The sequence below is a fragment of the Phytophthora infestans genome, genomic scaffold (genome assembly GCF_000142945.1).
Source record: "Phytophthora infestans T30-4 supercont1.53 genomic scaffold, whole genome shotgun sequence".
Classification (NCBI taxonomy): domain Eukaryota; phylum Oomycota; class Peronosporomycetes; order Peronosporales; family Peronosporaceae; genus Phytophthora; species Phytophthora infestans.
In genome coordinates, this window is record NW_003303706.1 from 828,905 (window position 1) to 850,896 (window position 21,992).

The following is a 21,992-nucleotide window of genomic DNA, read 5'->3' on the forward strand; positions in this document are numbered from 1 at the left end:
GCACTGTCACTGACAGTCTGTCAGTAGTGGGGCCACAACTGTATCAGTCTGACAGTGCCACTATTGCGCGGTTCAAATGTACAGTGTACGGCACTACCTCATCATGTCATGATGGGGGGATTCATAATTCATGAATTCGCAGTGCCGGCACGAGGTTTAAAAGAGCGTTTTACGGTTTAATTGTTAAAAATTAACCGGGTTTTATTTTGATGATTAGTCCTTAGTGTGGATTAGTCCAGTATTTGTGAGGTTGACTGGCAGCTTTAAAAGCTCCTGCGATAAGACTATGTGTAGCTGATGGAGGGCCTCGGCCGAGGTTGGACGCTGTTTTGGGTCCAGCGACACACACGACAAGCCCAAATCTACCATAGACGGCAGCGAACTCGACGAAAAATCGACCTGCAATTGCCCAAGAGCAATTTTTTGCAAGGTCAAAGTGTCTGCCGCTTGATCATCCCACCTCTCCTTTACATGTGAGTATGGAAGAACATGAACATCCAACTCGGACAGCAAGACACCGAATGAAAACGTGTCCGCCTTGTCATCGTACCTCTCCCCTAACATCACCTCCGGTGCCATCCACAGTGACGTCCCCACACCAGCCGTCATGGTTCTATCGGCTTGTTCTCGGGAGATACGAAAGTCCGTGAGCTTGACTTCGAGACTGGAGGTGAGAAGGACGTTCTTGGATTTCAGATCTCGATGCAGCACTGGGGTCTCAAGCGAGTGAAGGTATGTGAGAGCGTGGGCGACATGTAAGGCGATGGTCACCTTGGTACGGTCGAAACCTGTAGGGTGGTTCTCATTTTGATACCTCGTCAGCAATCCCCTTAAGTCGCCGCCTTCCATGAACTCAGAGACGACACACAAATCGGTCAAAGAGTCCCATGCTACGCCCACAAACTGAACAATGCGCGGGTGGTCGAGAGTTGCCATAAGCTTCACCTCAGCCAAGAATGCGTTCACATGTTTGACGCTCTTGCGCATATCCGGCAGCAGCATCTTGATCGCGACTTGTTGCTGGTTAAAAAGCCCTTTATACACCTCGCCACCACCGCCACGACAGAGGTGACGCTGAATGACGATCTTCTCGCGAGAAATCCGAGCTGTAGCGATGACTTCATCGTCCCATAAACCTACAAGACTGAGCGGCTTTTGTGACCCCCTCTGGCCGTCATCCAAATGTGAATCTAGCGTTCCTGGGGCAGTAAAAGAGTTATTTTTTTGGCCGATTCGGGGTGATTGAAACTCTGTGAAAGTATCCTGCTCTTCGGCTTCATCTTCGTGTTTTTTGCGAAGATGATAAGCGACTAATAACGACACGAGTAGGATGAACACCAAGCTGCCGGCTACGATCTCAAAGATCCCGCCCGTACTTATGCTGGAATCCTTCGAACTGTCATCAGACCCAGTCGTACTACTTTCCACCTGTCGATCCTTCGCTTCAGAATTACTGGAATTGCCGCTATAATTTTCTGTAGAGCTGGTCGAACCTGACCCAGAGCTACTTTCACTGCTGTAAAATCTGTACAAACCTTGTTGACAAGAACCCGTGGAAAGTGCCGTCTTGCTAAGCTCAAAGTGCAAGGAAGGCTCGCCTCCACACGCGTTGTTAGGATAAAGCGATACTACAGCAGATCCATTTGGGAAGAGAATCGTAATGGCCGACTGGTCTCCGAGCCCGGACGATATTTCGCAACTTCCCGACGCCAAGAAGGTATCTGCTTCTCCAAATGACGTGCAGCTCTTGTTGTCATATGTCTCCATGATCACGTACGTGAAGTCTCCGAATACTTGTTCAGTGTGTGCGAACCTGTCCGAGATGTTACATGATCGGCTTATATAGTACGTGTCGTTGCCGAAGCTGATGTCGCTACACGCGTTCTCAGCACAGCCCGAAGTTACATTGTACACGGCCAGCACGTCTGGTGTCCCAGCGCAGTTAGCACCCGAGAAGATTTCGACTGCCTCCATGAGCAAACCTGAAAGCGATCAGGAGCTGCGGAATTAAACGCAGCTTGGATAAGGATAGCTGAGGGGTCTTTATGAACCTACCCTGCTGGAATTGGAAAATGTCGGCGGACCTGTCTGAACACGAGCGACAAAGTGAGCAACCAAGAGTCTTCTCTCAGCGACATTATTCGACATAATAATCGGTCTTTATGGTCGAAGATACTGAAATTCTGCCCACTGCTTGGCAACTACCTTATTGAGTTTCTGGTATCTGGATAAGTGTCTGTTAATAGTGCACTAGAAGTGTTATTGCTGCTGAAAAGTCTAATAACTGTCTTTAAGGTGTAGGACGACAAGTCAACAAGGAGTGATTACATGGATATGACGGACGTGAAAGGTATCAAAAGTGGGCAATACATGTGCAAGTAGGTAATTGGTACCCAGCTGCATCAACAACAATATGAGTCATGTTATATGACTCATGTAGCAACTTGAATGACCACATGGTGGGCTGGATGGAGAGCACTAATGACAGCGCTAGCTACCAGGCGACTTGGAGGAACACGAGAATCCTGCGTATCCGACCAGGATGCATTTAGACCTCTTCAGATGTTGCGTCGTTTATAGGTCAATAAGTTGATGGTGAATTTGCTGTGATCAGCTTCTTCAACATCGTTCAGGTGCTACTCGAGCGAGCCAAAGTGAGTCTAGTTTTCGTTGATTTACAACTTAAAAAGATGTTTCTGTAATTTAGTAATCTGTAAATGATTTTTTTTCTCTCTCTCTCGTTGTGATCGAGAATTGTAAAATACATCGATAGTCGCGCCAAAGTCTTGGTGGGCACCAGAACCAGTCTCGCTTTTTGCCAACGCCAAAGGCTGCATGTACTGTATTCTCGAGATTCGAGAATACCCTGAGTCAGCCGCATATTTCAAATGACGAAGTACTTTAGGTCTAGCGTTATTTGTGTTTGGATAGCCTCAAAAACAGTCAACTCGACTCGAATTTTCGAGACGAGGAGGAGGAACACTTTATTTTTTTTTCTTTAGCTGACTTCCTCGGGAGAAGTCAGCTCAAGAAAAAGAAAAAAATGTGTCTTGTCTGCACGAGTGTAGCGTGAAGTTCAGCGTGGTCAGGTAAGGAGAGATCAGCCTCATCGCGTTGAGCTTTCGGCGCTATTACTGTAATACTGTCCGCTACATGCACTTGCAGCCTGCAAGTTGCAGGCAAAGCAAGCGAGTTGTTAATCCTAAGACAAAGCGCAGCCTCCAGCGCTCGATCGGATCTCGCCAAACACCTCCAGGCTGCAGAGAGACTTTCGGAAGTCATTCGTTATTTTAGAATTCTTTTCATTTCTTAAAACGGCTGCTTCGATTAATACATGTAAAACTGCTGAGCCAAGTTGCATCTCCAGGAGCTGCAAGAGGTAAATATGATGGCTCTATAGGTCGCATGTTCAGTGCCTACACACTGTGTATTAATAGTACATGTACTTGTTCGCACAGAGAGAGCATTCTGCTCTGGCGAATCAGCTTTCCGATTGTGAGCGTCTACCGCTGCTCACACGGCTATGTATGTAAGGCTGAACCTTGTTGACAGATAAACATCCCACTCTTTTGACCCGAGATGGGCTGCATTTGTACGGATCTTCACCCTGATCGGTCCACAGCACCACATGTTCCCCCATGTCACTCTCGACTCGCCATACATCAACTCGCAGGCAAATGGAGGAATCGCTCAAGCCCAAGCTGCACGACCACAAAGAGGTGGCCAAACCGCGGCGTCGTCCGCTGCCGCCCATGCCCATAACCGTCTCGGATTCCGTCCTGTCCTTCTTCCTCGATTCGCTGTCCTCGTCCACGTCCTCCTCGGAGAACTCGCGTCTACACAACTCCAGGAGTACAGAGGAGCCTGTAGCCAACGACCAGCGACGCCCCAGCGCACGCTCGAGCGTCGTGTTCGACTCGATGCGGCGCTGTCCGTCCCTCAGTCGCAGTCGTAGTGAAGTCAGTAACAAGTCCAGCAGTAGCTGTCGCGCACATCTGGGTCCCCGCTCGACGTCCACCAACACGTCGTCCTCTATGTCTCTTAAAAAGCGACCACGTAGCTTGGCTAACCACCTCGGAGGCTTCGTGCTGCACTCGGTCACGCCACGAGAGTCGTCGATTCTGCAGTACACGTCCATGGTGTCACCGGGTACTCACACGGAATACGAACTGGTGCTCGAAGACACTATGGTATCGGGTGTAGGAGAGAGATGGGTCGTCTCGAGACGATATTCAGGTTTCAGGACGCTGCGAGACGACCTCGCGTTGGTATTCGACCGACGCAACCACCCAGGAGCTGCGGTAGACGACAAACAAGCGCACTGTCAGCATTGCGCGCCGATGATGGAGGCGCTGGACAAACTGAGCTCCAAATACTTCCCGAAGCGACGACTATGGGGCTCCAAGCGCTCCAAAGTTGTGCAGCAACGTGCAGAACTCTTCTTCAAGTACTTACAGGGGCTGCTAACACTCGCTACTAATCGATCTACTCGTCGCTGTCCGCTTGTGGCGCTGGGCTTCGCTGTGCAGTTACGAACGTTCCTCACGCTCGAGCGTGAGCCGTACCGGGACGCGCCGGGCACGTTCGGGGGCGGCGCTGTGCCGTTCCTACTTAACGAAATGACCCTAATGGACGCAAGGCCTGATAATGCCACGACGCTTATGACTATCGACGAGCTTGACGCTGCGTGTGCAGACTCCACGGACGGTGAAGCGGAGTGTAACGTCAACCAGGTGATCGACTTCCTGTCCCCTGTCTACGTGCTGGAGGAACAGGATGAACTACGCTCGTGGGACGGCTTCGAGCAGTGGGAAGAAGCCTCGGTCAAGCAGTAATGCACCATAGACAAGGTAAACTAAACACTCACACGTATACTTAAGCCACAGCCAGCGCCGTACACGTACGTCACGTCCATCGGAAGACTTTGACAAACAACGTGAACAGGCTTCAGTGCTGGTCTTAATCCACTCATATTTCTGGGTTTTCTTGTTCATAATTTCTTGGATCTCGAGCTTGATCTCCGGGTTTTCTGCTTCTTCGTCGGTCTCCGATCTTCCGTAGTCAATAGAAGCCGCTGTTCATTTCACGCGTCACCTTTCTGGTTCAACGCCACAATGACCACACTGATGTTATCGTGTGCGAAGTAAGCTTGCGCCTTGAGCACCAGCTCCTGAGCTGCGAGTTGGACGTCTCCATGGGTCTGAAGTTTACGCAGCACAAAGTTGACAGCTTGCTGCGACGTCAACACGTCGAAGAGCCCGTCACTTGCAAGCAGCAAGAACTGGTCCGACGGGTTCACGAGATGCTCCACCACATCTGGCGTGACCACCAAGTGGCCATCCTGTTTGTGCGCCAAGTCACCGAAGCCACGGGAGATCTGCAGAATGCCGTCCAGTCGGCCGTTGTGCACGAAGCCACCTGACGCCTCGATACGCTCCTGTTCAGCCGGTAGCGACGCCTTGTGATCCGTCGTCATGTCGACTGCTAAGGCGTCTGCAGTGCACAAAACAGCTCGACAGTCGCCCACATTGGCCACGTACAGTCGCGTGGGTTGGTCTTCCTCGTCCAGTTCGTCCTCTGCTGTCTCAGTCTCTTCGTCGTCCTTAACAGCGTCATCTTCCTTGTCATTGGCACGGCAGCGTTTCTTGCGTTGCTTTGCCACCACGACGAACACACTCGCAGCACCAGAGAACGAGATCGGCTGCAGTAACTGCTTCATCTCCTCTCCACACACGATCTCGCCGTCGATCTCGCAGCATTCGTCTTCAGTGAGACTGGGCACTGTGCTCTCGCTTCTGAGATAACGTTGCATCTCCTCCGCAGCCATCGTACGTTTACGTTTAGGCAGTACGCTCTGGTTCTGTCTCTCCAAGATCTCGTTGTCGATGGACTCACACACGGATGAGATGCACGTCACGGGGGACTCGATGAAGCCCGCACCTTCAGCGAAGAAGCGGTGATGCAACTCGTTCTGCAATTTCACAGCTGTGTCCGTGCCATTGTGACCGTCGTAGACAGCAAAGAACGCCAACGACGCGTAGTTGTTCGCTAGAGCAGCCGGATACCGCGACAGATCACATGTACTCTGTCCAGTTGTACGGTCTTCCATGTACGACCGCGCGCCCTTCGCTTCAGCGTAGCCAGAGCGAATAGACAGCGTGAGATTCTCTCGGATCTTGCTGCTCACGTACACTTGGACGATATCCAGCATCGAACTGGGTGTAGCCATAGCCAACGCCGATTCACTTGAAGCCATCGACGCTAGAGACCCGAGCGTGAGAACGTTGCCGCTGTTGTCCACATCCAACGATGAAGCCGACGACAAGTCATCAAACGACGTTAACGACGGCTTTTGCGTCACGATAGGAGCGATCTCTTCGTCGTCGTGGCTGATAATGTCAAGCTGGTTGGGCGTAGCGATAAGTTCACTGAAAGTCGCGTCGACGTCGACGTCACACTCGACATCCGAGTAATCCGAATCGTCCGAATCGCTATCCGCATCCGAAAGACCAGAATTATGACTGCGATCGTGACTACTGTTCGCGCGACTACTGTCACTATGATGGTGGAAATGCCGAGAGGAAGCTCCACTGCCCTTACGCATCCCGTGGTTCACCAGATCGTCGTCGTCTTCATCGTCAATCTCCGTAACTTGGACACAATCAATGCCATCCATGTCGAACTCCTCCACATTTCCATCCTCGGTAGCCACGGAGCGGGACGAGCTGACGGAACTTCCACTTAGAGATCGACGACTCGTGGCGCTGGCTCGGCCTAACGCGCTACCTATGGCACTACCCATGGCACTCCCCATGGCACTACCTATGGCACTGCCCATTGCGCTGCCCATGGCACTGCTACTACCAGCACTGCCTAGTCTACCAGTGCTTCCCAGTCGTCTTGGCTTCTGACTGGATGACGATGAGTTAGTTGAGCCGGCGCGACCTGGAGGGAGCAGCTCACGGCCGGAATTCGAGTGGGTAGGCACGCGTGAAGCCACGGAAAAGTCATCGTCTCGAGCCTGAAAGAGAATTTTACGCGTCTGGTAGTCTCCGCCTTCGTCACGGAACACTTCAGAAGTCACCATAAGGAAATCCTTCTTACGCGAGAGCGAGCGCTTCATCAAGTCTGCATCTGACGCCTCCGTCGCATTCGAATAGCTGCTGTTGGAATGACCCGACTCGCTGGAGGATGACAAACTGCCACGTTGGTCGAAAGACTCTTCAACGGGCGTTGCCAGCTCGGACAGCTGGGAGACAGACGTGAACGAGGTGCGACCGAAGCCTTCGAGGTTGCCCGAGTCTTTGAACCGGCGAGTCTGGAAACTGTTCTTCTTGAGCAGCAGCGAGTTGTCCACAGAGTTGCTACGTCCAGCAGGGAAAGAGCGCGACCTGGGCGAGTCGGACGAAGGCGTATTGCCACCAACAGTCGACATGGATGACACCGAAGACGCAGTGGATAACGCCGACTGCTCTCTCACTTGTCGAAGCGATGAAGAGGACGACGTGCTTGGGTATCGACTGCGAGCTGTGGGTTTAGCAGCCGGAAGAATGATCTCCGTTACCTTGGCACGATCCACTGAGAAAGCCATGCGTTTCTGCTCGATCAAGAGCTCACGAGAACGCTCCGACAACTCCTTGTGGCCATCCATGAGCTGCACACGCTTGTGGTGACGCCATGCGCAGATGATGCGGGAGACTTCGTCACTAGACGCGCGACTCGGACTACTACCGACAGTGTTGATGGACGACGTGGTGGACGCCGTCGAAGGAATGCGTGCACCTAACGTTCCTGCCATGGGCGTGCCGGTGAAGTGCCGTCCACTGTTCGTACGCACGACACCGGGGCCAGTTTCCTGTCGGGTCTTAACCAATTGATGCGCTTGTGCCAGACTCTCTGTCAGGCGCTGGTCAATCTGCTCCGGTATGTTCTCGATAGCACGTTCGCTTTCATCCATCGACACGGTCAAGTTCTTCTCCGGCGTGATCAGACCAAGCGGGTCGCTTCCTTCCTTTGTGGTCCACTCGTGCGTAAAACATTCCTTAAGAGAGATACGACATGCAGGGTCTTTCGTGAGCATACGCTGCAGTAGATTCTTCAGATGCGGCTCCATCGTACGTTCCACATCCTTCGGGAAGCGCAACTCCACACGCTGTACACGTTCCGCCAGAACAATCTCGTTGTCTGCCATCCAAGGCGGGTGTCCGATCACCATCATGTAGAGTGTAGCTCCAAGCGACCAGACGTCCACCGCCGGGCCCTGGTACGTCGCGTCAATGTCGAACATCTCAGGCGCCATGAAAGCCGGCGTCCCCTTCGCTCCTGAGATCGTCTCCGTCTCGTTCATAATCATACGAGCTGTACCGAAATCGGCGATCTTTGCCACGCCATCAGAGCTCACGAGAATGTTCTCTGGCTTAATATCGCGATGGATAACCTTGTGGAAGTGTAGATACTGCAGACCGGAGAGCAGATCACGCATGTACTTCCGAGCAACCGGTTCGCTCAGCCGACGCGCTTGCGTGACCTCCTCCATCAGACTGTGCTGCACATATTCCTGTACAAGATACATCTTCTGGCTGTTCGGGTCGTCGATCACTTCCACGAGTCTCACAACGTTGCGGTGGTTCAGCTTCTTCATAATGGCCACCTCGCGACGTAGTACATCATACAGCTGATCTTCCTTACCTGCCATACGCTGAACGAACGTCTTGTGCATGATCTTGACAGCGTACATCTGTCCGTCTTCTTGGCTCTCACACAGCTTAACACGACCGAATGTGCCTCGACCCAGATCGCCCTTGATCACGTACTTGTTGACCACAACTTGGCCGTTTTTCAGTCTCTGCTTCACGAGTTTCTTCGTCTCTGTAGCCTTCACAGGCGACGTGGGTGCTGGAGGCGGTGCTACGATAGAGCTAGACGAACTGTCAGAGCTCGCCTGGGGAGCGGACCCTAACGTCGCAGCACTGTTCGCACGTTGCTGGAGTCGAAGCCGCATAGCGCGTCGCGTCGCCTTCTCCACGTAAGCTTCTTGAATAAAGCGCTGGAAGTGATCAGAGAGGAGACACTTGTCGAAGTCTTCTTTACTCAGATACAGACACTTGACGGGGCCAACAGCGCGCACCGAAGCTGTACGGGGTTCGCTGTAAATGAGCGACATCTCGCCGAACACGTGGCCTTCATACAACCGCGTCAACTCCTTCTCGTACGGCTTCTTGTCCGGCCCCACAGCTTTCTCCGATACAATAGCTTCACCACGCGTGATCATGTAGAAGCGTGTGCCTTCATCTCCTTGGTGGACAATGTACTCGCCGTCACTGAAGTTAGCAGGTCGCAGACATTTCAGCACGATATCTTGATCACGGGCACTCAGCCGTGCCAGTAGCGGCACTTGCTGCAACATAAGACTCAGATGCACTTGGCCAATATGCTGGAAATCTTCCTGTGTCAAGTACAGCAGCTCCACGTCCCCAACAGCGCGTACAGTGGCTGTACGAGGGTCATCGTAGATCAATGCCAGCTCACCGAAGTAGTGACCAGCTCGTAAGTGCGTGATCATACGTTCTTGCGTCTGTCCTGCACTGGAAGGAGTCGAACTGGTAATACTGTTGCTGCTAGTGGTTACCGTCTTAGTCACAACGGCTTCTCCCTTGGCGATCATGTAGAATCTAGAGCCACGTGTACCCTGCGCCACGATCACCTCGCCGTCCGAGAACTTGGCCGGCTTTAGAGCGCGCACAACCTGTTCCTGCTGCATCTGACTTAAGTTCCTGAATAATTGCACCTGTCTCATGACCTCGTACACGGGCATATTGTCCTGTAAGAAGGGCGTGAGTGCCACCGGTTCATCGTCTGCGTCGTCTTCTTCCTCTACGTCGTCAGGTGAGCTGAGCCACGAAGCCCAACCAGTCATACTGTGTTGACTGCTGTTGCTGTTGCGTCCTCCGCTGCTGTGCATGGCTGAGAACGACACGCTGTTGCCTGTGTGAGAAGACACGGAGGAGCAGGCGCTCGCGTGGCGCGTCCGCTTCGGGTGGGACGGCGGGGACAGCACCGCGTCTTCAGGCTCGTCGAGCCAGTCACTGACCAGCTCTTCGCCACTGCCTGCAAGGTCTTCGTCGGAGGAGCTAGAGCTTGAATCGAGTGACGAGTCGGAGCTCGACTGAGGTGACCTGGGGATCTCCATGGATGGCCGGAAGCGCGACAGTTTGGGCGGCGCAGGCGTGCGCGACATGGAGCTGCGTCTTGTGAGCGGATGGGCGTCGTCTGCTTTGACGTTGAGCGGGGAGGACGGGAACGAGTCGGTTGAAGACACACGCGAGAAGCTCAAAGCGTCCGCTTCGTCGCTCTGTTGCTGGTGAGCGGACGGCTCCTGGTCGGAGCTGAGCGTGTTTTGCACGACGTCACCTAGCCGCATAGAGCTTTCGCGCTCGCTCGGATGCTCTGCAGCATCCTCGACGGTAGGGCGCAGGGCGGATAGAGTCGGAGATGTGGAACTGAGAGCTGTGGCTTCGGTGGAGAGCGGGGAATTCGCAGGAGGTCGAGGAGAGGATAAAGAAGTGCGGGAGGCATCGGTCACGCGAGCAGGTAGGTCGGAAGTGGGCGGGCCATCTGCCTCCGAGGCGTCGCTGTCGCGTGAGGTGCTCAAGCGCTGCCCCATGGCGACCGCAGAGCTTCGGGAATGATACTGTAGCGAACCGAGAGAAGCTCGATCACATTTTTGGACCAGACTGGACCAATAGGAAAAGAGAACGACGGATTCTGATTAGACCAAGGCGGAGCGCAACATATGAAGCGAAAAAAAGGCAACCTAACAAGGCGTGGGCAATCAAGCATCGATGACTCGACTGGCGGGATGACGCAAGCTGGACCTGTCCACCTCATAGAAGATGTCGGCACTTCCTATTTTTCCCAAACACTATGACGACGCCCAAGCTCTTCACGCCGTTGACCCTCGGTGGCAAGAAGGACCCCATTCAGCTCCTTCATCGAATTGTCATGGCACCACTCACGCGTCTGAGAACGGAAGAGCATGGTGTTCAAAAGGACATCGGTGCTCAGTACTACGCCCAGCGCACGACGCCCGGCGGTCTGATTATCGCCGAGGCCACCAACATTTCGCCCACCGCACGCGGTTCCTGGGGATCGCCAGGCATCTTCACGGCCGAACAAATCGAAGGCTGGCGCAACGTCACGCAGGCCGTGCACGACAAGGGTGGCAAGATGTTTCTCCAGCTGTGGCATACGGGCCGCATCGGCCACCCGCTCAACCAGCCCGGCGGTGTTCTGCCCGTGTCATCCAGCTCCAAGCTCGAGAACATCCGTGCAGGGAAGAAGATCGTCACGCGCGAAGGACGCATGGAGCCCGTGCCCCCACGCACGCTGGAGCTGAGCGAGATCCCTGGTATCGTGGCCGACTACCGTAAGGCCGCAGAGAACGCCATCGCTGCTGGCTTTGATGGAGTCGAGCTGCACGCCGCTAACGGCTATTTGCTGGAGCAATTTTTGCACGACGGAATCAATGACCGCACGGATGAGTACGGAGGCAGCGTGGAGAACCGCGCACGCTTCCTGTTCGAGGCGATGGAAGCGATTCTCGAGAGCCTGGACTCGGCAAAAGTGGGCATTCGGTTGTCGCCGTTTGGAGGCAGCTTCGGCGACAAAGACTCGGACCCCATCGCAACGTACACGTACGTGCTTCACAAGTTGAATGAGTATGATCTGGCCTACGCGCACCTCATCGAGCCGCGCGGCTACCACGTGCGCAACCCTCTGGCGCCCGAAAAGGGCTCGGCGCGGCAGTTCCGGAACACTTACAAGGGCGTGCTGATCGCTGCGTCGGGTTTCGACCGGCAATCGGCCGTCCACATCGTCGAGGAAGGTTCCGCCGACGCCGTGGCCATCGGTCGCCACTTCATCTCGAACCCGGACCTGGTGCGTCGGTTCGAGCTTAACAAGCCCGTCAATGAATTCGACGTAGACACGTTCTACCTTGGCGACGAGCGTGGTTACTTAGACTACCCATTCCTCCAGAACTAGAGAGACCAGAAGACGTATTTTGTGTTGACCAAAAACTGATCCCTTCAACGTCTCTTTTATTAGCACAAATTCCGTCCGATTTCAACTGTCCCATTCACAATTTGTCAAAAGAAGAGAAACTGTAGAAACTCACCCCGCGCCTCTTCGGTAGAAATCTTGAATAGTTGCACAAAACCCGCACTAGCCCACTCGCCGACTCTCTCCGTCATGGCGCGGCAGCTTTCTTCGCGTTCTCCATTGTCGGCGCCCTCGTCGCTGTCTGACCGTCTACAGCGCGCGTCGTCGACGCCTGTTTCGTCGGAGCCTGGTAGCAATAGCACTAGCAGCAGCAATAGCAGTGGGATCCGGTCGCAGACGCTTCTGGCGCGCCTGTTTCGGCGCAAGGAAAGGTCTCCGACGGCCCCACGGCCCCTCGCAGGGCGCTCGCTGTATGGCGAAGAGGAGGAGACCAAGGCGCGCGTGGACTCGTCCATGCGCGCGCTGCTGCGCTCACTCAGTCTCCAGCGCAACCGCCACAAAGCGGAGGAGCTGCGTGGTCCACCGTCACAGCCCGTACAGGTTCTGGTCGAAGGCGTGCTGACTGTACTCATACAGCAGCGCTACTGGCGCTCCACGCCTTGCTATTTTGTTCTGGAACAGACACTCGAGAGCGACGTAGGGACCTCCGCAAGGTTCACGCTGCGACAGTTCCGGTATCAACCAGAGAGCAGGAGGCCTGGCCATCTCGTGGCTATTATAACACTGTCACAAAACGACGTAGTAACAGATATGAGATCTTATCGACAGGTTAAACACGCACTGGAGTTGCAGTTGTCGTCGCCCGACCAGCGCTCGGAAGTTGCAACAGAAGAGAGGGAGGAAGAAAGCGGCGCACAGGTGCTGCGACTGGCAGCGGCGGACGAACGAATGCACGTCAAGTGGCTACAGATGTTGAACTCGTGCATTGCCAAGTTGATCACACAGGTGGAGACGCAGTCGCGACTGGGAGACACTGCAGGGTGGGACGCCGTGACGGAACCGGCAAAGATCGTGCCGATGTTTGGAGACGAAGGCAGGAGATCTAGTATACTGCTGACCAGAGACCGAGAGCCCAATGGCAGTGGGGTCAGCTATACGAGCAGTGAATGCAGCAACAATCACGCCGAGGCAGAAATTCCCGCTGAGGAGATTCGAGCAGCGAGACAAGATCTTTTATTTGAGGACGAAGACGAAGTTAAACTGGCGGTGCAGGACGTGCAGATTACAGCACGAGTCGCTCCAGCTAGTACAAGCGAAGAGCTACTGACGCCAACAGCGAGTGGGTATTGCTGCTCTCCTGACTTTCGATCGAACGCGTCTTCGAACTCGCAGGACCCGGACACGGATAATAACAATGCGACTAACGAGAAGGAAAGCAACAACCAAGAAGACAACCAAGGTGAAGATGATTCCGAAGAAGATTCCATCGCTGGAGACCTTGCGACGCAGAGTTCTGTGGCTCCATACAAGAGTGCAGTGTTAGCAGGAAGAGGAGTGTCTACCTACGAGAGTGTGGGGTTGGGAGGACGAGCTTCTCCCTACCAGCGTATGGGGCTGGAGGACGAGTACACAAAAGCCAGCTCGAGAGCATCCGCAGCAGCGGTGAATGGGCCCAGGCCACTTCCTCGCGCTGCCTTTGGCGCCACTAGCAGCAGCTCCGGGCTATTTCCAATGATGCGGCCACAGACGCACTCTTTCAACGCCAACGGACAGGTGTTCACTCTGGATACTCGCTATCAGTTAGTCAAACCCATCGGCAATGGCGCGTACGGGGCTGTGATCGCAGTCAAAGACGTTGTTAACGGCGGCGACAACTTGGCAGTTAAGAAGATCACAAATATTTTCGAAGATCTAGTGGACGCGAAGCGCATTTTGCGTGAAGTCCGGCTGTTGGGCCACTTTCACCACAAGAACATCACACGCCTACACGATCTGTCGCCGCCTCCTTCTCGAAAGCAATTCGACGATATGTATATTATCACGGAGCTCATGGAGACCGACCTACATCAGGTCATTTACTCGATGCAGCCCATGTCAGACGACCATGTCAAGTACTTTTTGTACCAGATGCTGTGTGCGTTGCATCATATCCACTCGGCTGGCGTCCTCCACCGTGACATGAAGCCCAGCAATATTTTGTTGAACGCAAATTGTGACCTCAAAGTGTGCGACTTTGGTCTGGCTCGTGGAGGAGTTGGCTCATCGTCGGGCTTGCAGCAAGAGCTACAGCAGCTTGGAGAACTCACCGAGTACGTTGTCACTCGATGGTACCGAGCCCCAGAGATCATGTTGAACTGTCTTCACTACACGACAGCAATCGACGTGTGGGCTGTGGGCTGTATCTTTGCGGAAATGCTCTTACGGGAGCCGCTATTCCCAGGGAACGACTATTTACATCAACTCAAGCTCATCATCAAGTTCTTGGGCACTCCGAAGCAGGAGGATATCGGGTTTGTGAAGAACACGAAGGCACTGCGCTTCCTCACGAAGCTTGCGATTTCGAAACCCAAGAAATGGCGAGATGTTTTTGCTACTAGTGGCGCTGAGAACTCCGTGAGTGCAGAGGCGATTGATCTGTTGAGCAAGATGCTACTGTTCAATCCAGACAAGCGAATCTCGGTCGACGCAGCCTTACGACACCCGTATCTGGCGACGTTCTTTGACGAGAACGACCTTGTTTCGTCCAAGCCGTTCGACTTTTCGTTCGATCTGCCGGACGATCAGTTGTCAAAGGATGCTCTCATTAATCTTCTCTGTGAAGATATCGAGCACTTCCATCCTCCAGTGCCTCTCTCCGTCACACCGATGCCACTGAGTACCGCTGCCAGTCGCTTCTTCCGAATGGGGATGACAGCATCAGCAAGTTAGCAAGCGAATAATAAAAAAACAAATATTTTAAGTAAAAATTCAACAGTGTGTAATATTTCATGAACCCAGTTGCGTTTAATACCTGTCGTGTGACGAAGGGGACTTCTTAGAGTTCGAAACGCCTACGCCATGTTTCCAATATGGACGATGCGTCCTGATCGTGCAGTCGTCGCACTGAATTCTGTGGGTCATTTCAGTTTCGATGAGCGTTTCTGGGCTTGAGAAAGGCTCGTTCCGGGCATGTGCATCACTGTCTGTCTTCGAAAGGCGCTGGTTCATAGCGCGCCACAGGATACTCTCGCTTTGATACTATTCGGTTGAACAGGTCACCACGTCGAAGATCATTTTCCAATTCGCCTTCAGCTCGAGACATTCATTTCCAAGACGTTTTTGATCACGATGAAGTTCTTCGCTCCAATTTTCGCCGGTATCGCCATGTTTGCAGCTCAAGTGAAGGCCATTGGTGTGTGCTACGACCCCGATCATGCTTCAGCTCCTGGTGCCATGACTGCCGAAAGCGTCCTGGAGGATATGACGGTCATCAAAGCCCAAGGATTCGACACCGTCCGCACGTATATTTCCCAGTTCGGTAACAACAACTTGGGTCTGCTAATTGCCAGCGCCAACGTCACTGCCGCTCTGGGCGTACCGTACCCTCAATCCGACTACTCGACGCAACTAGATGCGGCTGTCACTGCCGCCAACGCTGGAAACGTCGGCTACATCTTCGTAGGAAATGAAAATCTCGCCGGCGCGACCAGCGTTCCCGGTGAGCTAATCAGTCTCATTCAGAAAGTCAAGTCGCTGGTGCCAGGTACCGTCAAGGTCGGTACGGTGCAGCGCAACACCGAGATGATCAACCACTCCTACATCAGTGGCTGGTCGGAACTTGTTGCTGCTTGCGACGTGTTGGGCGTGAATGTTCACCCTTACTTCAACCCAGGAACGACCGCCGACACCGCCATTGACGTCGTGAACAGCCAGTGGGAGGTCATGGTCAAGACCTTTGGTGACAAGCTCATGATTACGGAAACGGGGTGGCCTTCGGAAGGAACGCTTTTGGGCAACATTGGCAGTGTTGCCAGTCAGGAGACGTTCTACAATGACTTCAAGGCGTGGAGCCGTTCGCTTCCCGAGTCCTTCTTCTTTCAGCTGTTCGACACGCCATACAAGGCCAGTCCGTTCGAGAAAACGTTTGGTCTCCTCACACCTGATTCGACGGCCAAATTCAACCTCGTCGATGTTGTTCTTGATACCGTTCTTGGCACGGTGCGTGCGAGCATCGTGTAGACAATTTTCCGCCGTGTATAGAGTACTTGATTGAGTCGGTTCTGAAGTACCAGAAAAATCAAAACTTTTGCTTACCATTTTGTTAGTTCGAGCTACTTAGAACCGAAGCCGCATTCTGCGAGATACTGTTTCACATCATCACGAATCGCGAAGCCTGAACGCAAATTGCACTGGATACTGGTGTCCAAGGACACGATGTGGTGATACCAGTACGACGGAAGATACAGGACTTCGCCGGCAGTGAGAGCGACTTCCGCGGCGGGACAATTACGTGCGTCTTCCGATAGGGCGCTTGTGTCCGACCAGTTGAATGTCGTGTGACGCGCAGATTGACCCTGGAGCATGAGTCCTAGACACTTGCACGCACTAGGAGGAGCTATGACGTAGCGTTTGGTCCCACGGATCATCGAGATATGGTTCAGTCCGCCGTCAATGTGTCCATCCGCAATAATCCCTCGCATTCCAAGACGACAGCGCATCCCGCGCTCTTTGGCTACAGTAGCGTCTCGGATGAACAAATCTCCGAATCGTGGGTCGTGCTCGGTACGTCTGGGATCCAAGAACTGCAGCTCGTCATAGATGAACGATGCTCGATTGGAGAAATCGTTCTTCTTGAGCATAAAATAGTAGTATTCGTGAGGCTTCCCAGCTTCCTCCAGTGACTTAACACCATTTATTGTTTTCACAAACTCCGGATACGTCATCCAACGCGACTCGTACGTGTCCTTCTCGCCAGTAAGTTGCTTGCTTTTGAGGTAATACATAAAGTGACTATCGTTCGCCACGTGCACCTTGTACGACGCCGTCGGATTGAGCTTCTCCGTTAAATACTCATCCGTCCAGCGCTCCGCAGCTGACGTGAGCTCTGGAATATCATACGCAACAAACGGCACCTCCATCTCTCGAAACATCTGAGCCAACCGAAATTCATACTGTTATAACAACAAGTTGTCAGTTTTTTCTTATCAGCACCCCAACACCTCTCTACTATCATACCGGATCGGAGACGTTAAAGTGGCAAATGCTGTCGAAGATGGAGGCAGGCACTTGAGCCGTGCTTTCAGGTTTCCAATTGTCAAACAGAGCCACAGACGGAAACAATTGCGGGTAAGCTTTGCAGCCTTTGTCGCTGTCCAGGTCGCACTGGAACCGCAGCGACGGCAGGTCGCACTGGAACGTGTTATTGACTCCATTGGGGTATCGAGGAGGAGGAATTCGCTGCAACCTTTGACCCTTCAGGATTACAACGTCACTGCCAGTGCCCCACCGTAAAGCGTTCGCGTCACCGCTGGCTTGGAGCTTCACCCGGAGGTTTGACGACAGAGTTGAAGCCAGTGCGGCCATTTCGGACGGGGGAGAGACACAGAGACCCAACATTAAAATCCCCAGTCCAAACAGTATCAGTAGAGCGACTGCAGACCGGCCACATTGACCCTGGCGTAGTTCCCATGCGCCGCGACGCAGGAACGCAGTGGCGCGGAGCTGTGCAGCAGTTCCTGATTTGGTCATAGACGAGAAAGATGATAAATGAAAAAACTTGTGTTCTGGATATATGGAGAAAGAGAGTTTCGGATGATCTTAAATACCTAGCCTTTGTGTTGACTTCTGTCATGTCCGATGGCTGCATACATCTACGTTAGGGATGGAAACACATCAATCATTTTTTATTTAACACGCATCGCCGGGAGGAGTGAACCTACGTGCCAATTATTTACAAAAAAATGGGATGACGGATAGTGCCAACTGCATCAAGCGCTCACAATTAAACTAGATTTTCTAGCAAAAGACCTGTGATGTAATAGATTAGTTTCTTAAAAGGTTTACTACGCTATGCATTCTCCTACACGTACTCCGTAACACCACGGACACTTCACGCCTGCGAAACCAGAATTAGCAAAACTTTTTGTCAAGTGAAAGCAGCAAGCCAATCAAATAGCAGCAGCCAACAACGCGTTTTGAAAAGGAAATGTAGCTACAGCGATTCTGAGTTTTTGATTGGCTCATCGGATCAAACCAAGAAATCCTCCGCAGCGATAGCTATGCCGCTACTTCAGCGTTACCACTTCTGGTTACGAAGTTTTGACACAAGTCATTGATTTTAGGTACTCTACTGCTATTTTACTCCATCAAAACCTAGCTTTCGAAATGGTTGGCTGCCGGGACCTCGTCGTTCTCCAACCTCACTTTTTTCTTAGAGCACATTGCTCACACTGGGGGGTTCCAGAACAGAAAAGGCCGATACTCCAGTGTTCACACAGCCTCCGGCATCTCCGTAGTACGGTAAAATATGAAGTTCGGACTTCACTTAGATTTTATATGGGTATCTTACAGCCAATAAGATAATTTTGTTGTAGCACTAACCAACAGCTTTCAAGACGCAAATGTAAATTCTACCGATCAAATTGAAAAGGGTAGGCAAGTCCTTCACGCCAGCCGATCGGACGTGATACGCAAAAGTTGTGTATGCCTATCCAAACTCTAAGTCATTGACATATCACTTGCATATTTTGCTTTTATCGGACCAGTGGACCAGTGGCATGGGCTTAGACGACCTACAGTCTAGTAACACCTTGCGGGCTAAGGAAACAGCCCTCGGTGCGTTCGTCAAATTGTTCAAAGAAGAGGAAGCTGAACAGGAATACATAAGGAAGTGCATTGATAGTGACGAGAGCGGAATGGTTCTTTAGTGTAATGGATAAATTTGCTATGTATCTTGCATTTAAGGAGGAGAAAAAGGTAAACCAATAGCTCGCAGCACTGCCATGCAGTACTATCGACAAGCCTAGCTCTGGCTGCACGATCAGCTCGAGCTTCATCGGAAGCTCGGTTGCTGAAATTAGGGAAGCCACTAGACAGCCTCTGTCTGAAGCGAGAGATGTTCGCACTTATTGGCGGATTCTTCACCAATTCTACCTTACCACTTAAATATATTTAGACTTGCATCCAAATAGTGGCTCACAGCCTGGCAGAGCTCAAAACACACAAAACTGGTCCCGACAATGAGGCCTCTACGCTTGGATTTGTTTTCGCCCAACGACGCAGGCCTCCAACTCGACCGCTCAAGCTCCACCCCCTCCCCCCGACGACGACGTAGCTCAGTGGAAGAGCACAGCCCTGCGGGGTCGCGAATGGTTGCAGACCGGAGGAATTTTTGATGGCGCTTGATTCTGTCGCTTAGGTCTCCTTCGCTGCGAAGAGCCTGCGAGTGCTTAAGGACGGCGCTCGACCCACGCGAGCTGATCTTCTTCTCGCCATCCAGGAAGGCATGTACGGCTTTCTCTGCTTTCTTGCCAACCTCAAGAACACAGTCACGACAGTCGCCACCCTCTTTGCCAAGAACTAAGCCGTCTTCAAGAAAAACCTCCATGAAGGCCACCAGCAACTTCGCTCTCGACTGCTTTTGTTTTGGCGCCAGTGCGTATCAGTGTCGATCTTGAGCGTACCACGCAAACCACGTAGCATGAAGGTGAGTTGGAGATCCCCGGTGTTGTTTCTTGCTTAGCGTGCTAGCTGCATATGTGCCTTCACCTGGACAACTTCGTTTTCTAGGTGTAGGTTCGCTGTTTTGCGTAGCTTCGAGTGCATCTATGCGAGCGTTCTGTCGCAAGATGTGTTTCATAAAAGCTTAATCACAGCCGCTTGGTGGTCGATGGTCTTTTGGTTTTCGCTTGGTTCTCTTGGCTGTTCATCGTCGTTGTGGGTGGGTGGGTGCATTACTTGTCTTGGTGTCTTTACATGGAGTGGATTGAGTTACCAGGTGTGAAGCACATGGACCACGCCACGAAAATTATTGAGTTACCAGGTGCGAAGCTCATGGACCACGCCACGAAAACTGTGGCTCATTGTTGAACTTACCAGACCAAGCGCACATGGCTCCTGGTCGCAAAAAAACATTTTTTTGTTTTGCTTTTCTCACCCCACAGGCAGTTTTAGGCCATTTCTTTGCGCCTATAAACATGGTTGAAAGTCTCTCTGCAACCGCTCCCCATCTCGGGTGCCTCCCCTATCCCCACGCAGTACCGCAGCTGTCAGTAAAATGTACATTCAGAAGTGTTCGTACGGTGGTTAGATTTTGTACTTTGTACCAGCTTTGAGGTACAGGTCCGATGGTCCGATAAATTTTGGTATGGCACACAGATGGTGGCAAAGTGTTCACGACCTCGGTGCCTTCATCAGACATAATTCTACGATTGGTGAGCTTTCCTTCACGCTTCAGTTGTAGAAGTAATTATGTGACCTTATTAAACACCTCCTTTTTGTTGCGCAGGAAATATGTCCACTGCCATGAAGTATTGTCATGTATAATACTCATGAAGTACTGAATCGTACATATAGTCCCATGGTTTTTTTTTGCATTGCATCCATTTGAAAGGTACTGATGGGCTGTGTGTCTCTGGAACTCTTAGCATTACGATAGGACATTATCCGCTTCTTCATTTGTGCACAGGTTGTACAAAAGAAGGGGACCTCTTGTAGCTCACTCGATAATAGTTTGGGCATTCCGATTATAATCCTCCGCATAATTCATGATACCGGTTATTTTAACCGGTCAGTATTAATGTTATTATGCAGCGAATACTAATCGTATACAAACATTAGGACCAGCAATGGATGGCCCAGAGTCTCCTTGATCGACTACAACCTCTCGTTTGTCCTTATCTTGCGTTCATTTTTCATAAATGCAAATTGAGTGACATGAGTACACTAGTGCTGAGAAGAAAATGATGGTGAGGAGATAGACCTTTTTCGCCCTACAGAAAGAACAAGGGCTATTTAGCGGAAAGCGCACGAGAGAGCTCGTTTCTGAGGGGCTTGGCTGTTCAACGGACACGGTAGCACGCGTAATTGCAGTGTACAACGCGAGTCAGAAGACCGCCTTTGAGGTAGAACTTTATGCATTTGATATTTAGCAGTTACATATCAATTATCTTTAACATCTAATATTTTGGTGCTGTATTTTTAAAGCCTGTTGCAATAGCAGGGGAAGGGCCCACATGTTTGACCTTAATACAATCGCTCCAGCGATTCGCGACTTGGCTGTAAAGCAAAATATGGCAGGCCAGCCTATCACTGCTCAACATGTATGTAATGAAGTTGCTGAAGTGTGTGGCGCGCAGCTGAAGGTGGACACTATGACTCGGGTCCTTCATGAACTGGGCTTCCATCATTTAAAAGGTGATAAACGGCACATTTACGCCGAAACGACCGGTAATGTTGCATTCCGGCGTAGTTACTTAGAGAATAAGGTAGCTAATCGAGTTGCTGTGCGTGGTCCAATGCGAGGAACTAAGCGAAGCGCCCGCCTCGGAGTCGTCAGAGCAGAAGTCTACCTGGACGAATCTTACTGCAACGTCAACCACGTCACAGGCAAGACATGGTTGGCAGGCAAGACATGGTTGACTGCAGATAAGATTCGCTGCGGTAAGACTGGACGATAAGCTCGGTAAGTAAACTTTGTTTTGATAAAAATCAATTCTATTAATAGTTGGTTATGTTTTTTTGTTAGTGCGTGTATTATTGCTGTGGAAAAACGGTTTGTTCTCCTATTCTTAATTTTTTTAAACTTATTTTGGTGTAGCTGGCATGGGTTTTAGTCCTAAAGCGACCATTCCTACTTTAATTGGGTTGGTCGAGCTTTATCGACCACCAAAAAGATACCAAGTCACTGAAATTGCCACCAAGTACGATCATTTCGTCTTCTTTACTCCACCTTACCATCCGACACTTCAACCAATCGAGCTTATTTGGGGGATTGTCAAGGGGCCATTGCAAGG

At 51.9% G+C, this 21,992-nt stretch overlaps 8 protein-coding genes across 8 annotated transcripts; 5 read left to right on the forward strand and 3 right to left on the reverse strand.

Moving 5' to 3' along the window:
* Positions 1-186: 186 nt before the first annotated feature.
* On the reverse strand, positions 187-2,033 carry PITG_23109 (protein kinase, putative; the record flags this gene model as incomplete). The annotated part of the gene is made up of 1 exon (XM_002896810.1): positions 187-2,033. The coding sequence occupies one exon, from the start codon at positions 1,972-1,974 to the stop codon at positions 214-216; it is 1,761 nt and encodes a 586-aa protein (XP_002896856.1).
* Positions 2,034-4,034: 2,001 nt separating this feature from the next.
* PITG_17358 (uncharacterized protein) lies at positions 4,035-4,982 on the forward strand (the record flags this gene model as incomplete). Its single annotated transcript, XM_002896811.1, has 1 exon — positions 4,035-4,982. One exon carries the CDS (start codon positions 4,035-4,037, stop codon positions 4,833-4,835), a length of 801 nt encoding a protein of 266 aa, XP_002896857.1.
* A 101-nt stretch (positions 4,983-5,083) lies between these two features.
* Positions 5,084-10,663, reverse strand: PITG_17359 (calcium/calmodulin-dependent protein kinase kinase, putative; the record flags this gene model as incomplete). The annotated part of the gene is made up of 1 exon (XM_002896812.1): positions 5,084-10,663. The coding sequence occupies one exon, from the start codon at positions 10,661-10,663 to the stop codon at positions 5,084-5,086; it is 5,580 nt and encodes a 1,859-aa protein (XP_002896858.1).
* A 260-nt stretch (positions 10,664-10,923) lies between these two features.
* PITG_17360 (12-oxophytodienoate reductase, putative) lies at positions 10,924-12,042 on the forward strand (the record flags this gene model as incomplete). The annotated part of the gene is made up of 1 exon (XM_002896813.1): positions 10,924-12,042. The coding sequence occupies one exon, from the start codon at positions 10,924-10,926 to the stop codon at positions 12,040-12,042; it is 1,119 nt and encodes a 372-aa protein (XP_002896859.1).
* A 207-nt stretch (positions 12,043-12,249) lies between these two features.
* PITG_17361 (mitogen-activated protein kinase, putative) lies at positions 12,250-14,928 on the forward strand (the record flags this gene model as incomplete). The annotated part of the gene is made up of 2 exons (XM_002896814.1): positions 12,250-13,572; positions 13,621-14,928. 2 exons carry the CDS (start codon positions 12,250-12,252, stop codon positions 14,926-14,928), a joined length of 2,631 nt encoding a protein of 876 aa, XP_002896860.1.
* A 281-nt stretch (positions 14,929-15,209) lies between these two features.
* On the forward strand, positions 15,210-16,248 carry PITG_17362 (uncharacterized protein; the record flags this gene model as incomplete). The annotated part of the gene is made up of 2 exons (XM_002896815.1): positions 15,210-16,164; positions 16,240-16,248. The coding sequence occupies 2 exons, from the start codon at positions 15,328-15,330 to the stop codon at positions 16,246-16,248; spliced, it is 846 nt and encodes a 281-aa protein (XP_002896861.1).
* A 336-nt stretch (positions 16,249-16,584) lies between these two features.
* Positions 16,585-17,703, reverse strand: PITG_17363 (uncharacterized protein; the record flags this gene model as incomplete). Its single annotated transcript, XM_002896816.1, has 3 exons — positions 16,585-16,594; positions 16,939-17,150; positions 17,215-17,703. 3 exons carry the CDS (start codon positions 17,560-17,562, stop codon positions 16,585-16,587), a joined length of 570 nt encoding a protein of 189 aa, XP_002896862.1.
* Positions 17,704-21,350: 3,647 nt separating this feature from the next.
* On the forward strand, positions 21,351-21,656 carry PITG_17364 (uncharacterized protein; the record flags this gene model as incomplete). Its single annotated transcript, XM_002896817.1, has 1 exon — positions 21,351-21,656. One exon carries the CDS (start codon positions 21,351-21,353, stop codon positions 21,654-21,656), a length of 306 nt encoding a protein of 101 aa, XP_002896863.1.
* Between the last annotated feature and the right edge of the window lie 336 nt (positions 21,657-21,992).